Consider the following 16,369-nt stretch of genomic DNA (forward strand, 5'->3'; position numbering starts at 1 on the left):
CACAGTTATCCTGATACTCAAACTACTATTTTTTCTCATAAACTTGGAAGCAAAAATACTCAATAACATGCATGCAAACTGAATACATGAGAAATACATGAGAAAGCATACATGAGAAAGATCATCCACCATGATCAAGTAGCCTTCATCCCAGGTGTTCAGGGATGGTTCAACATAGGTAAATTGATAAATGTAACCCATATAAACAAACTTAAAGACAAAAAAATGCATGATTATCTCATCAGATGCAGAAAAGTACTTTAACAAAATCCAATACTCATTCATAATAAAAGTCTTGAATTGATTAGGGACATACCTCAGCATAATAAAGGCAGTTTGCAGCAAGGCAGTAGCCAACACCAGCTTAAGTGAAAAGAAACTCAAAGCAATTTCACTGAAATCAGGCACAAGAAAAGGTTGTTATCTCTCTTCATATCTATTCAATATAGTATTGGAATTCTAAGTTAGAACAGTAAGACAAATGAAAGAGATCAAAGGGATAAACATCAGAAAGGAAGAAGTCAAAGTATCTTTATTTGTAGATGATATTATATTATGTATAAATGACACAAAACTTCCACTAGGAAACTCCTAGATGAAAATTTTCATCAAAGTTGGTGGATACAAAATTAACTCACAAAATCAGTTGTTCTCTGAAATACAAAGGACAAATATATTGAGAAAGAAGTCAGGGAAATATATTTCATGTAGCCTCAAATAATATGAAATCTCTTGAGGTAACTCTAAGCAAGTGGAAGACTTGTATGATATAAACTTCAAGTCATTGAAAAAAAAACTGAAGGCCATATCAGAAGATGGAAAGATCTCTCATGATCATGGATCAGTAAGATAAGCTTAGTAAAAATGAACATCCTCCAACTAGAACTCTACAGATCAATGCAACCCCCTCCAAAATTCCAACACAAAACTTCAAAGTTTCCAGCTTAATATGGAAGCACAAAATACCCAGGACAGCTTAAACAATCTTGAATAATAAAATAATTGCTAGAGGTATCACCATTCCCTATTTAAAGTTGCATTACAAAGCTATAATAATAAAAATAGTATCGTATTAGTACAAAACAGACATTGAACAATGGAATCAAGTTTAAGACCCAGACATAAGTCCACACACTTATGGACACCTGATGGACAGCATCTTCAACAAATGGTATTAATCAAACTGGAGGGCTGCATGTAGAAGAAAGCAAATAGTATCATACTGAATAAAACTGAACTCCCAATGCATCAAAGAGCTCAACCTAAAATTAAATGCACCAAACTTGGTAGAAGAGAAAGTGGGAATACTTTTGAACTAATTGGCACTAGAAAAGACTTTCTGAACAGAGCATGGTTAGAATAGACACTAAGATCAACAATTAATAAATGGGACCTCATGAAATTGAGACGCTTCTGCACAGCAAAGGGCACTGTCATTCATACAAAGAAGAAGCCAAGAGAATGCATCTGGTAGAGGGTTAATGCCATATATATATATATATATATATATATATATATATATATATATAAAGAAATTAGATATCAAGAAAACATACAACCCAATTAAAAATGGGTTCTAGATCTAAACAGAATTTCCAATAGAGGAAAGTCAATGCCTGAGAAATATTTAAAGAAATGTTTAACATCCTTATCCATCATGGAAATGCAAATCAAAACCACTTGGAGATTTCACCTTACATCTGTCAGAATGGCTAATATCAACAAAACAAATAACAGATCATGCTGGCATGGATGTGGAGGAACACTCTTCTATTCCTGGTGAAGAGTGCAAACTTGTACAGCCACTATGGAAATCAGTGTGGCAGTTCCTGGGAAAGATGGAAATTGATCTCTCTTAAGATACACCTATACCCAAAGCCTGACAACTTCTTTAAATGTTTAACATGTGTCTTGTGACATAGAAAGTCTGCTACAAATCCAAAATTTGAGTACAAGGTATCACATGAAATCATGCATGAAAGTAACTGGGATGGGAGGCCACTACCTATAATTCAACCACTCAGGAAGCCAAGGCAGAGAGATCATGAGTCCAAGGCTACATGGAAACCTAGTCTAAAGAAGAAGAGCAAATAAGCAAGTGAAACAGTTGTGCAGATGATTGGGTAAGTGAATAGAATGTGTTGTGTACACACTTAGATGTCATTCCACAATGAAAGAAAACAAACACATTATGTAAATTGACATAGTCAGTCACAAAACATTCTACTTATATTCCATTGGAGACAAGCCCCAATATATCAAGACAAAGTAATGTCTTGGTTACATTGAAACAGGGTCAAAAGTAGTGATTGACAGCAAAGGGGCCTGAGCAAAGCCTTTGGCGGGAGAGTGAGGCTGTTCTGAATCTGATGTGGTGGCAGTTAAGTACCTTGAGAATTTTCTCAAACTTTCTAAGCCATATACCTTAAAGAGATTAATTTAATTTCACTTAAACAACCCACAGTAGTCTGAGGGTATAGTTCATATGCACAAGCCCTAAAATCAACCCTTAGCCCCATAAGGGACCTAAATTTATTATTGAAATGCAATTGTTTACATATTCTACCAGGAGAGGCACAATATATATTTTTGACACCTCTAGCCAGAGACCTGTTTCTCAACACATAATAAATCTGTGCATATCTTTACACCGGGTTTATTTATCTACAAAACTGCATATTTGTTATGGCTTGTAAGTTACTGAGGTTATTTTTGTTTGTTTTGTTTCTAATGCGTGGGTCTTGTTATCATGCCCTGGGCTTATATATTCCTCTTTTCTCAGTCTCCAAACATCTGAGGCAACAGACACTAAGAGCCAAATTTGTAGTTCATAATCTATTGGAAACAGCATTGTGAACTTACGAAGGTAATAGGGTCTTGAGAAATCAAGTTTTCTAATGGCAACTTAGAAAAATGAGGCAACATGAACTCGATGACAGAGGACATGTGATTTCTTGTAGTCAACAGTGCCTGAAGCTTCTGCTTCATTTGAAAAGGGTCTGAGGCTTGGGGAAGAAGAGAGAGGGCATGATGAGAAGATGATAGGAGGAAAGAAGGAAGGAAGGAAGGAAGGAAGGAAGGAAGGAAGGAAGGAAGGAAGGAAGGGAGGCAGGGAGGGAGGGAGGGAGGGAGGAAGGAAGGAAGGAAGGAAGGAAGGAAGGAAGGAAGGAAGGAAGGAAGGAAGAATGGAAGAAAGGGAGGAACCTAATCACAGTGAAGTGTTAAAATAGGGCTCACACATCCATATTGTTATGAGAGCATTTATTGAGTCTAAGAAAATGCGTCCAGAGAATGAGGGGTAACACACAGCATTTGTCATACACTAGTGAAAGAACAAATCCTGAGGTTAAATGCTTACGTGGGTGTTGGAATGAAAATTTAAATAAATGGTCTTTGTAAATTCAAGATAACCCCATCTTCCCTCAACCCTACACACCTTTTCTGGAATAGGCACTAAAGCTCTGCATGCTTGACCTGAGTCCCCTTTATATCCTGGATTTTTTGAGGCAGAGTTATTGTCCAGAACCGCAGCTTTTCGGCCTTCAGGGCTCGTCCCACAGCAGGCTGGATGTCCAGCTTCAGGTACTGCTCATTATGGACCAACTCAGGCCAGTAGGGTAGACCCTCGCTGTTGGGGTTCCTGTGGATACGCCACCAACAGGGAAGGGTGAGGTCACTCTCATCCAATACCTGATTCTTTCAATGAGTCAGAGTAGTGGATAAGCAAGCCAGGGACCTGAGGGTTTAGAAGGTCTGCTCCACTGATAAAGAATACAAGTGTCCCCCACTAGTGTGTGTGGTCCATATGAAGCATGGGAAACTGTCTAGTTTTATGTCTCCCTCTCTGAGGGAAAATATAAAGAATAGTACCACAGTATTGTGACTCAGCCAGCAGGTCTCTGTGGGTTGACCAATAACTGAAAGCTAGAAAATATTTGTCTAAATTAGCCTTGGGTTGGAGAAGACTATGGTTTAATTAAGGACCATGCAAGTTAATGAGGCACACTCACATGGAAGCCCTGATGGAGACCTATCCATAAGGAGTTGAGGGAGGGTCATATTCTCACCCATGTCTTGCAAAGTTGGCCCAGTACTTCATCATCCTCCTGTTCAGCAGCTTCTCCTCCTCAGTGAAGTCAACTGCAGACAAAAGGAGACAGGAGTTCAGGTCCTAGCCACCTCATACTGGTGCAGTTCATGCTCTACTATAGCAACCACAGCCTGACCCTGCATGTGAGGCCTGGTGTATACCCTCTTCTTTCAACCTCTACTTGAATTCTCTCATGTTCACTCCTACCCCATTATGCTATCATTCCTTTTAGCACAAGCTAGACTAGGAAAGGTTCATATTCTAACCATGGTAGAGTTTTGCTGTTTTTTTGTCTTATTTTTTCTGCTCACTGATGGTGAACCCTTGATCCTGTTTCCTCCCAGAGTCTCAGTTTCCTCAGCTGGACTGAGAGCTCAGTAATCCCTCAGGACCTCATCTGGGTCTCCATTCAGCTCAAGGAAACAAGGAAGACTCACCTTTCATGCCCCAAAGGTGGGAGCCAAAGACAAAGGGAAGGTGATCACCATGGTCAGCCCTCACATGAGATGGTCTGACATGCTTGATGTAGCTTGGCTGATGCTGGAACTCATAGAAGTAGACAGGAGCATGGGAACCTGGGAGTGAGGACATGTTGACATGATCTCTCACATCGAGTTTTTCTGCCTTAACTTTGGTGACAAGAAACCTTCCTCTAAAGTTATCTGGAATCAGAGTTGAGTGGTGAGCTCCAGCCTAGAACACTGGCTATGAGAAACCTTCTGTTAAACAATGGCCCTGGTATTCCCAGACGAGTAGTTTTGACAAGATATGGGGTATAACTCACATATTTCCCCTGGATCTGGATAACATACCACTCTTTTACACTAGAAATAATTATTTACGGAGGTAAGTAGCTTAAGATGGCAGAGACCTGATGATGACATGGATCAGGCCTGGAGACTCCAGAGCTCATCTGGGGCCCACAGCTCTTAGTCCCCTTCCTTGGTCTTGTTAAAGATGTACAAGATGTACTCACGCTGAAAATATGCTACTTGGAGTGCAGGAATCACAAACATGAAGTCCTCTAGCAACTCTCTGAACTGTGCTTGGAGGGTCTGGGGGTCCTTAACTCCCCCCATGTACTCTTCCATTAGCAGGTCACCACATTCAGGAGGCAGCATCTACACCAAGAGGAATCAGAAAGACTTATGCTAGAAAAGCTCTCGCATCAGTAGGCAGCAGTCTCTGAGTAAGGTATATGGCAGGGATGAGACCAGGTGTGGTAGAAATGTGCAAAGCTTTGGGCAAGTTCACACAGAAACAAATGTGTACACTAGGCTTTATTTCTGGGCATGGCATCTGAGAAGAACATATGGAAATCCTCTCTATCAGGATAGGAACCAAGGTCTCTCACCATTTGTGCTGCTGTGCTCTTCAGAAGAGCTGACAGGGTCTCTCTGGTTATGTTCTTAATGACATGATCAAGGCCCTTCATCTGGGGGAACAGAGGAGAGTCTTAAGTATAGGATGGGCTGGATCTAGGTCAAAGTATTTCTGAGTTTCCACCACCAGCAATTTGAGTTTAAGAGCTTAGAACTAGGTCTTACCAAGGGAATTCCCCAGCCACACTCGTCACTGTCTATACCAATAATGCTGGGGACAGGGTGAAAATCCACAGAGTCCAACAGCTCCCGAGGATGCTTAGTTAGGAATGTCCCATCCACCGTAGCAGGGATCATAAGGAAGACCTTTGGGGCATTAAGGTTTGGTGCTTAAGATAAATCACATAAATATTCTGATGTCCATTGAAAACACACACTCTTTTCTCATTTCCTATCTCTTCTCAGGATGCTATGTTCACTTCAGAGAAACTGGATATGAACATTAGCCTATCTTGTTTTTATGGTCTACACCAAATCCATGGATATCAGTTTACTGGTTTGAATAATAAGTACTGGCAAGCCCACATTCTAGCGACCAGATCCTCCAAAGTACACAATTCTCCCAACCTGGTTAATAGCCAGAATCTCTGCTTCAGTCTTGTCTCGTAGGCAGTGTACCAGGGCCTCTGAGTCCTTGGCTTCACATCCTGATAGGTTGGCCACTGTCTGTAAATGGAACAGGTAGTGGTTGGCTTATCCCTACCATCAAGGAGCAGAGTTTCCTTGATTTCAAGATATCTTTGTCCCTAAATACCACATCCTACTGTTTGTTGTATATGAAAGGACTTAAGTGGGATTATTTACATTTTCTGTTTCTCAAGAAAACAGACAAGTGGGGCAGGGACAGTTATATCTGCATATTTGTTTTGTTGTTGCTGTTGTTCTTTATTCTTGTGTGTGTGGTGCTCATAGGTACACACAATGGGTATGGTATGCCATATTTCGCCTGTGATGGTCAGAGAAGACCCTTGGTATTACTTGTTGCCTTACCTGCTATTTGCATTTGTCTACACCAGCTTATCTGGACTCTGCTTCCCATGTCTCCATAGTATCACTGGGTTAACTGTCATTTATAACCACATTTAGCATTATGTGGACTCTGGGAATTTGAACTTGAGACCTCACGCTTACATAGCAAGAATTTTTACCAGTTGATTCTTTTTATCAATCCATGTATCTTGGTTAGATTTTTTTTTGTCAACTTGACACAACTCGTGGTCCCATGGTAATTTTTAAAGATGAAATTCAACTGGGAAAATGTCTTATCAGATTGACCCACAGGTAGGTTCAGGTGGTTTTTTGATAAATGAGTAATGCAGGAGGGCCCATACGACTGCAGACAGTGCCACCGTGTGTAACGATAACTCTTTCCACCAACAGCCTGAGTTCCACCGCCACGTTAGGGCCCCCAAATAGCACACAGAGACTTATATTAGGTACAATGCTGCTGGTCAATGACTAGGATTTCTTATTTGCTAGCTCTGTCTTAAGTATCAACCAAACCATTTATCTATATATTTTATAAAGACTTACCTTATTGAGGATGCCAGCAGCATGCATCCTCTCTTCCTGGGATCACATGGCAACTCCTCTACTACATTTCACAGAATCCTCCTTCTCTCCTAGTTCCACCTATCTTGCTTCCATATTGGCCAACAGGGCTTTATTTATCAACCAATAAGACAAATATATATGCAGAAGGACCTCCCACATCAACCATGGGCAGGTGTCCTGGCTGTATAAGAAAGCAAACTGAGGAAGCCTTGGGTAGCAAGTTGTATGGTCATACTGACCAAGCCATGGTCAGTATGTTGCTCATGGCCTCTGCATCAGTACTGGCCTCCATAAACCTGGCTGAGTGCCCAATTTGACTTCCCTTCAAGATGGACTATGAACTGGAAGCCACAGGACACAGCTTTGTTACATAAAGCAGAGGGGTGGAGCATAAATTTTAAATGCCTCTCATAAATTACTGGAAAATAACTATGTCCCTTGATCCTTGTTTTCCCCACTTAATAGAATAACTGAGAATCACAGGCAAGGATGGAAACATCAAAGTAGGGGCTGGTGCTGTTGAGGGCACTCACTGTGTAGACCACTTCGGACTTCTCAGAGATAAGGTCAGGCAGCAGGGCCACTCCACTCTGCATAATGGCTCCATGGAAGAGTCCTTTGGACATTGGGGACACAACAAGTGAAGACACACTTGTGCCTCCTGCAGAGGCACCAAAAATAGTGACCCGGCCAGGGTTGCCTCCAAAGAAGGCGATATTTTGCTGGACCCAGTGTAGGGCAGCTACTTGGTCCAGGTAGCCCCAGTTGCCTCTGGCATGCTCGTCTCCAGTGCTGTGAAATGTCAGGAATAGGAATTACAGGTCTATCCATGTTCTACTCAGACCCCATTGTCTAGCCCAGTCCCAATATTACCTGAAATAGCCAAGGATACCCAAGTGATACTGGATAGAGACCATTACTATATCCTCAGTAGCTGCCAGTATGGAACCATCATTCATAGATGCCATTCCTATAGCCAGTCCTCCACCATGGATCCATACCATCACCTGAAGAAATCAATACAGATGCCAGGAGATTCACACACACTCCAAGCTCAACTGGACTGCCTACTAGATTATCAACTGCTTTTTCCTCTGTGCAGGTCAACATACACACTGATTTCACCAAGATCTCAGGACACGGTTCACAGATGGGGTACAATAGGCTTATAAGCATATATTCATTCCCACTTGCTGACAGGAAATCTCAGCATGGATTAATGGATCTAGATTAAAGTAATTTGATCATCAGTCTCAGACCCATCAAAGTATAGGAGTGTCTTTCCTGATCACTAATCAGAAGGGACATCAGATCCCATTGGCACAAGAGATAACCTACAACTAGACATTTTCATGATGTCAATATGCAGCCATTGAGCACCCTACAGAATGGATCTGCCAGGTTCAAGTTGGTAGAAGAATTCCTGGTTTAATCAAAGACACAGAGCCTCTTACCTCTAGCACCCCAGGGCTCTTAAACCTCACACACTGAGGTTTAAGCAATTCACCAAGGCTGAGATGACATTTGTTAGCTTTTTAAAATAATTATCCATCCCTTTTTATTTACTTTACATACCAACTATAATTTTCCTTCCCTCCTCTCCTACTGTTCTCTCCTCCCCACCTCTCATCTATCTCCCTCCTCCATCCACTCCTCCTCTGTCTCCATTCACATGGAGTATGGCCTCCCTTGGGAATGAGAAAATATCACATATCAAGTAGAGGCAACACAAAGCTACTTCACCATGCAGAGGGCTTAAGTTAGTCCCATGTCAGCTTCTCTTAGCTATTCATCCAAAGTCTGTGAGTTCCCACGAGCTCAGGTCAGTTGTCTTTGTGTGTTTCCCCATCATGATCTTGACCCTCCCCCCATTGGCCATTTAATTCCTCCACCCTATCTTCAGCTGGACTTCCAGATTTTGGCTCAGTGCTCAGCTGTTGATCTCTAAATCTACTTCCAGGAGATGGCCTTCTGGAACCAAATAATCAGGGTCTAAACTACAGCAGGACTCATAATTTCTTTGTCCCTTCCAATTTTCCAAAGAAAGAAACATCCTCTTCCTCAGCTGACCACAGCCTGACACTCACAGGTAAGTTAGAACCTTCATGGGCATGAGCTGGTGTGTAGATGTTGAGATACAGGCAGTCCTCAGACATAGAAGTAGGAGGCATGATCAGATTCATCTTCTTTGCAAACTCTGAGTTCATTATATCAGTCTGAAGACACCTGGGAAAAATAGAAGCGAGTTAGTTCAAGATATGCGAAGATCAAACCTAAATCTTAGTTTGCATTTTCTCGAAGCCACCTTCAGCTACTACTCTCTATGATGCCCTGGCAACATATGGTCTTTCTCTAATGCAGAAATGGAAATGAGCAGGACTTTAGGGAAGAATCCAGTTGGATAGTAATATCCTGAGAGCTACTAAGGAGGCTGCTGGCATCCTCGATTAAAATGATTGGTTTCCTGTACTGACATTCATCACTTCTGTACTAGGTGGTTAGTTTTGAGTGTTGACTGACACACTAAGGAATCACCTGGGGAAATGAATCTTAATGAGGGATTTTCTAGATCAGTGGTTCTCAACTTTCCTGTTGCTGTGGTACTTTAATACAGTTCCTCATGTTGTGGTGACTCCTAACCATGAAATTATATTGTTGCAACTTCATAACTATAATTTTGCGAGTGTTATGAATAGTAATGTAACTTTCTGTTATGCAAGATATCTGATGACCTCTGGGGAGTTGTGACCCAGATATTGAGCACCACTGGCCTAGATCCTGTTGACCTGTGAGCACACCTGTGACAAATTATCTTGATAACCATGGAGAAAGGAGTACCTGCATGTTAAATGAAGCACCATTCCCTGAGGAGGGGCTTATGAATTATATATGAATGGAGAGAGTACATGAACCATTAGCAGGCGTGTGTGTGTGTGTGTGTGTGTGTGTGTGTGTGTGTGTGTGTGTAGTGATTATAAGTAAAGCCATTATGTCCAGCTTTAAGTCAGATCTACAGCAAAGCCTTTATGTCTGGCTTTACATGAATTGTATAGTAAAGCCTTTATGTTTGGCTTTGGGAGAAATGTTTCAGCAAAGCCCTTTGCTATGTTTGGGTTAACCAGCAGAGGCTGAGAAATAGTTTTGACACTGTTTAAACCTTGAAGAAATGTTTCTCTGGAGAGCCTGCTCTTGGTACTAATTGAGCTTGCAGCTGCACTGACCTTGGTCCTAAGACAATCCTGGCAGACTTGGAGTTCTTCCTTTTGATTATGGGTTGCTATACTCAAAGGGGCCTTGTATGGTTTTGTATGGGTTGGCTGCCCTAGTGGGCAGCAAGAGCAAGATGATTTTGGTAGTTGGAACCTTTCCCAGCCCCAATTACCCTTGTGTATGTTTGAATAAAGTAACTGGAGTGAGCTAGCTGAGTGTCAATCTTCTCCAAAAAGGCTGTATCTTCCAGCTCCTTCAGAAAATGAAGGCTTAGCCTCTTGGTGATCTTATCTCTCTACTGTGGGACCTATGAGTCTACCTCAAAAAATATGTGTCTTTTAGGCTCTGTTCCTGATTAGGGATGTGATGTAATCAGCTCTTAGAGTTTCTGCCTATAACTGACTATAATGTGGAATTGTCACCCACACTAAAATCTTTCTTCTACATTGCTTTTTTCAGGGTACTTTATCACAGCAACAGAAAACAAGCTAAGACATTTGGGTATTGGTGTGCTGTGTCCACATAGTAACTATAGGAATGAATGGACAATACCACAGAGTAGTGACACATTCTTCATGTCACTTCCAGACCTCAAAGTATCTCCTTCTTCCACATAGTCTGCAGTGGAAAGCATTTGTACCTGTTCCTTAGTCAGTGGCACCTGGAGAATGGATGGTCACAGTGACTGTGAAGGATGGCCTTAGTCTGCTCCTCACTGCAGTACATGGAGCTAGCTCCCTACAGGTGTAAAGCACTTACCCAGAACCCAGGCACAGTTGTCCTATCTAACTCTTATCTTATCTCATTCATTGAGAAAATGCACTGGAGACTGCCCTTAGCACACAGAGAAAGCAGCTCTAGAGCTGAGATGGAGGAAGCACTTCAGTGTGGCCCGAGGTCCCCTGGGTCCTAGAACTTACATGGCTGGATGGGAGGTCCCATCTCTCACACCACTCCACGGCTCAGGGGGCTCAGGTGGAGCAAAGCGCAGTGATCCTACAGGTGGCTTGGCAAAGGGAATTCCCAGGAAGGTGTGGACACCAATATCACCGTCTTTCACATGAAGGAGGCTTCCTCTCACCTGCCCTGTGTGTGTGCTTCTGATGGGACTGACTGCTTCCTGGCCTGTAGGTGGAAAGAAGCCATCAGCTGCCACAACTGTTAGGAATTCCTACCACATTGTCAGTTTGGTGCATGGGGAAGGTAACCCGGGTCCTCTCAGCTCAGCTGTGGGATGTGGAGATGAGGCCTTCTGCATTACCTATGTCCAGAAACCTTGTTCATTGGCCCTCTTGAAAATTGACAGGGTACTTCTTTAGTCTACAAGAAGACAGGCTTGTAGCTACTTGGCATTATGAAGGAATTATCATTATCCAAGTTCAGTAGGACCTTTAGGCGGAACCACACACTGAGGAAGGACATGATTCTCCTGCTCTTCTGTCCCTGCTGGCTCCTCAGTACATAGTAACCTTACACATCTCTGACCCTCCCTGTGCCACAGGGCCCACCGTGAACTTTGGTGGGGGCGTTAGGGGGTGCACACATCCACACTCTCCTCTGTCATCTCCACCAGCTCCTCCCTCCCTGGTGCCTTCCCTCCCACAAGCTCAGCCTGACTGCAGAACTGGGCAGCTCTGACCCTGGTCCCCTCTGCTCACTTAGACAGTCTCACCATGCACATGGAGGAAGAGAAGCAGGAGCCCACAGGACACAGCATACAGCCAACTAGGAAATCTATCGAGTGGCATGGTTGAATCCCAGGCCTAAGCCTGTGCTGCTACAAGATGACAGTCTCTCTGCAGGAAACAGTACAGGCAGGCCTTTTCCAGGCAGGAATTTGTACCTTTCGGGGTGTATGTGTGGAAATTTCATTGAGCTGGGCAAAGTTCTTATTGCAGGAAAACTGATAAGACAGAAGGCACAGGGAGCCAATAATCAGTAGTCAGGGCAAAGCCATCTTCCTTGGCCTATTGGATAGACCCGGCATGACTTCTGAAGTCCTTCTGGAATTCCAGGAATCCTGTCCTTGAACACAGAGTCACCATAGTGCAGGGGCAGGGGTCCTGACTATTATCTTCATCCTTAAGACTCCTCTTCTTAAGTGACTTCTCTTCTTAAGACTCATGGAGTACTGAGTCCACCACCCTCAGGGTCCCTTGTCCTTATGGGTTACCTTAGTATATGAAAGTCCCCTCCCTGCTAGGCCATGCAGGGTTCTCTGAAAGACACTGAAATTCTGGCTCCTGTACCTATGTGTGCAACATCTTCAGGCCCTAGTGCAGTCATTCTCAACATCCCTAATACTATGACCCTTTAATACAGTTCCTCATTTTGTGGTGACCACCAAAGATTAAATTTTTTTGTTACTACTTCATAACTGTAATTTTGATACTGTTATGAATCAGAATGTAAATATCTGATATGCAGGATATCTGTTATGTGACCCCCAAAGTGGCCATGACCCACAGGTGGAGAGCTACTGCTCTAGTGGAAATCCCAGGCCCCACCCCTCCTGCACTCAAAGGAAGGGATTTTCTCTGTTTAGCTCCTGAGCACAGCTGAAGTCCATCCTCAAATCTCTCTGCTTCCTGGTGTTGAAGATTGATTGGCATTGCATGAATCATCATTTTGGTGATGACCTATGTTTGGCTTTAAAGGCAATGAATGAAATCAGGAAAATGTAGAATTCTAGGATGGCACAGGTTTGTCATATGTAGGGTGACTGAGAGCATCAGGATCTAGAAGATGGGAGAAAGAGCCCTTTAATGATAGTGAGAAAATGATTTAGAGATACATAGAGGCATTTGTCACCTTTGTATAACACACATAAGAGAAAAAATTAATAGTAGACTATAAAAAAGTTTAGGGACAAAAATAAAAAATAAAGCCACAATATAAATTAATAATGTGGGAGATGAAGGAGAATTACGGTTTCTCAAAGAAACAAAGAATTTACAGGGATCTGTGAAAGTTAGAAATCACCCTCTGTACATGGACAGGTACTGAGAGAAACAGAGATAGGATGCTCTTCTCCTGGACATTTCTGGACCTCCTGATGTTTCCATCCCACTCACAGGACACACCTCACAATCAAAAATATTCACAGATGTCTCAAGCGTGTGGTCATGAACCTCATAGTATCTCCAGTCCCTGAGGGATGAGGAGAAATTTAAACATGCTACACACACACACACACACACACACACATACACACACACACACACACACACACACACACACACACACACACAGCGTCATCTGTGCCAGCACTGCCATGACAGCTGCTGAGAGAAGTACAACTGTGACCTGAACATAAAATGCTAGCCTGCTGTGGTGGGGACCAGGAAATGAGGAGATGACGGAAAGTCACCTAAAGACCTAAAAAAAACAAAAAAAAAAAACAAAAAAAAAAAACTTTATGCTCTAAGTCTGGGGGAAGATAAGTGTTTGGACACCAGGGGTTTGTTATCTTCTTTACCTCAGAAAATGTCCTGTTTGGATGCTGTGCAGTCTTAAGCAGCCCGGAACTGTAGTGAGATGTCCAGTGAGACCCTCCTTCTACTGTGTGTGTCATCTCTGTCAGCCCCCACCTCCCTGGCACCTCCCCTCCCCTCCCACACAAGCATGTTCTGACATTGCAAACTTGGCCAGACCTGATGAGTTGCAAAAAGAAAAGTTAAAAGCCCCAAATCAGCCCAGTGAATCTTCTGTTGTAGCACTTCCCCATCTACCCACATGAATCAGCATCTTTAGTGCCACTTTTATGGATGAGGCCAGGGCAGCGGCCACCCACAGCCGTCCAACAATGACTTTTCAGTATCTCTCTGAGTCTATGTGCTCACTCTGTCCCCGTTACTTGCTGTCTACACACAATGGACTACCAAACATCATCTTTGTCCGTGTATCTCACTGAGAGCACATGACTGTGATGACTGAGATATCAGGCCTGTCTGGACTACATACAATAGCTAATGCCTTCCTTCTAAGTAATCCTGGGAATCATCTGTAAGCCTCCACCACTTTGATGTTCTGTGGATGACCCAGGTCAGGGTGAGACAGAAGAGGACAGGTACACTTCATCCCTCTTACAGTTGTCAGCAACTCTGAGCCCAGAAATTCAGACAAAGAATACTCAAAACAGTATCTTCCTGCATGGAGAACCCTGGTGACATCCCACGGCCTGGTAAGGGGTCGCAGGTGATGTGAGTTCAGTTCATCTGACTGGGAGACTCAGGAAGAGGTCAACAAAGTCTTCACTATCACATTGCAGAGGCCCATGAGGAGGTTAAGGGGTTCACACTAGGAGAGTGTAAGTGCTATACACACACACCTGGGGCAGGAAGCCATTCTGGCTGAACTTCAGATAAGAGCCCCAGAGTTGCTGATAGCCCTGGAGCACAAATGCCCTTTGCTCTGTAATCCAACCTGCCCTTGTTCCAGGTTAGGTGAAGGGAGCCCAGGGACCACTAAGTTCAACTGAGGAATGAGGGGCACCAGGAACTCCTGTATGCCTAATAACTCTGTACCTTTTGAAGCCTGCCAGACCACTGTTCTCTCCTATGGGGTGACAAACTAAGAGACACATCACAGCATGAATGTACTATGTTATTATTATCCAAATATCCAGAAGCAGCTACAGCTACAAAAGTACTGAGGGAAAAGATCCATCTGCTCCTCTATCCCCTGAACTGCAGGTCCAGCAGAGCACCTCCTCCTGTATCAGTGATGCTTTGCTTGAGAGAAGACTGCTCTGTAGGTTTTCGTGGGGGAATTTGGAGTCAGTTCTCTCTTTCCACAATGTGGGTTCCAGGGTTGAACTCTGGTCACCAGGGTGGAGGCGGGCACCTTTACCTGCTGAGTCATTTCATGGGACCTGGTAGGGAATTTGGAGATACATGTTTCCTACAATGTCTTCTGATGTGCCTATGAGTTACTCCCTCTCCGAAGTCTCAGGATCTGACTCTGCACAACTTGTCAGGTTTAACTAAGGTATCCTATGTTCCCCTGAAGAGTCTTGTTCAGTAAATCCTGCAGCAAAGGAGATCAGGATTGTAGGAGCTGGAGGGGTCAAGGACATCACAAGTAAATCCACACAATCAAGTAGCCTGGTTTCACAGGAGGCCATAGAGACTGAACCAACATCAGGGAGCCAGCATGGGACATACCTAGGCCTTCTGCACATATGTGACAATTGTGAAGCTTTGTCTTCTTGTGGGACTCATAGCAGTGGGAGCATGGGCTGTCTCTCATTCTTTTTCAGACTTTTGGGACCCTAGTCCTCATACTAGATCACTTTGCCCAGCCTTACTACATGAGAGGTGCTTAGTCTTGGTGCAACTTGATATGCCATGTTTTATTGACACCCATGGGAGGCCTGCTCTTTTATGAATGGAAACACAGAAGAGGAGTGGATTGTGGGGAGAAAACGGAAGATGTACAGAAGGGATTGGGAGAAGAGGAGGGATAGGAAACTGACATCAGAATGTAAAATGAATGAATAAATAGCTAAACAGGTAATTCTTTTAATCCTAACAGTAAAAATAATAGTAAAAATAAAATGAATTTAGAAAACATAAAAGAGCCTTGTCCAGAGTGAGGAACAGGAGAAGCAGGATCCCATAGACCACAGCATTTAACCAATTAGGAGTTAGTCTGGTGAAGTGGTGAACTCCCAGACTTGAGTATGCTTGAGTCTGTGCTACAGCAGGGTACACTATGTGCAATTGACAGGAACAGAATAGAGGAACCTAGCTCAGACAGGAATTTGGATCCAATGAGAAGTAGGTGGAGTGTATACTTGAACTGGACAAGGTCATTGAACTGAACTGAGAAGGCAGGGGTTACTTGCTTCCCACAGGAGAATGTGGGAAACAAATATGCCCAAGCCAGGTCCACCATTCCTGCTTCAACTTTAGCCTCTGTGGAAGGCACAGCAGGGCTCCCAAGTTCCTTCTAGGATACCAGCAACCCTCCCTTAACCTGGAGTCACCAAGTTCACAGTCTGATCAGTAACAAGGCTCTGGTCAGGTGATAGGGTAGAGAGGAGGCTGCAGAAAGATGTAACTGGAAATACAAGGATGGCTTCTCTAGAGATGCATGCTGAGGATGTCACAGGAAAATGGGATGCAGCTCT

General features: G+C 43.3%; 1 protein-coding gene across 3 annotated transcripts; it reads right to left on the bottom strand.

Annotated features, from left to right (window-relative positions):
- Positions 1-3,453: 3,453 nt before the first annotated feature.
- On the bottom strand, positions 3,454-11,984 carry LOC100765571 (liver carboxylesterase). Of its 3 annotated transcripts, none has more exons than XM_027405759.2 (12): positions 11,909-11,984; positions 11,157-11,361; positions 9,114-9,252; positions 7,900-8,033; positions 7,560-7,818; positions 6,040-6,138; positions 5,638-5,778; positions 5,445-5,525; positions 5,067-5,211; positions 4,528-4,665; positions 4,068-4,140; positions 3,454-3,640 (listed from the first exon to the last, which is right to left on the bottom strand). In XM_027405759.2, exons 1-12 carry the CDS (start codon positions 11,982-11,984, stop codon positions 3,454-3,456), a joined length of 1,677 nt encoding a protein of 558 aa, XP_027261560.1. The 3 variants fall into 3 exon arrangements, with proteins under 3 accessions (XP_027261560.1, XP_035297322.1, XP_035297323.1); XM_035441431.1 differs by having other exon boundaries at positions 6,040-6,134; positions 7,556-7,818; XM_035441432.1 differs by lacking the exon at positions 6,040-6,138.
- Positions 11,985-16,369: the final 4,385 nt, after the last annotated feature.

The sequence above is a fragment of the Cricetulus griseus genome, chromosome 3, assembly GCF_003668045.3.
Source record: "Cricetulus griseus strain 17A/GY chromosome 3, alternate assembly CriGri-PICRH-1.0, whole genome shotgun sequence".
Classification (NCBI taxonomy): Eukaryota; Metazoa; Chordata; class Mammalia; order Rodentia; family Cricetidae; genus Cricetulus; species Cricetulus griseus.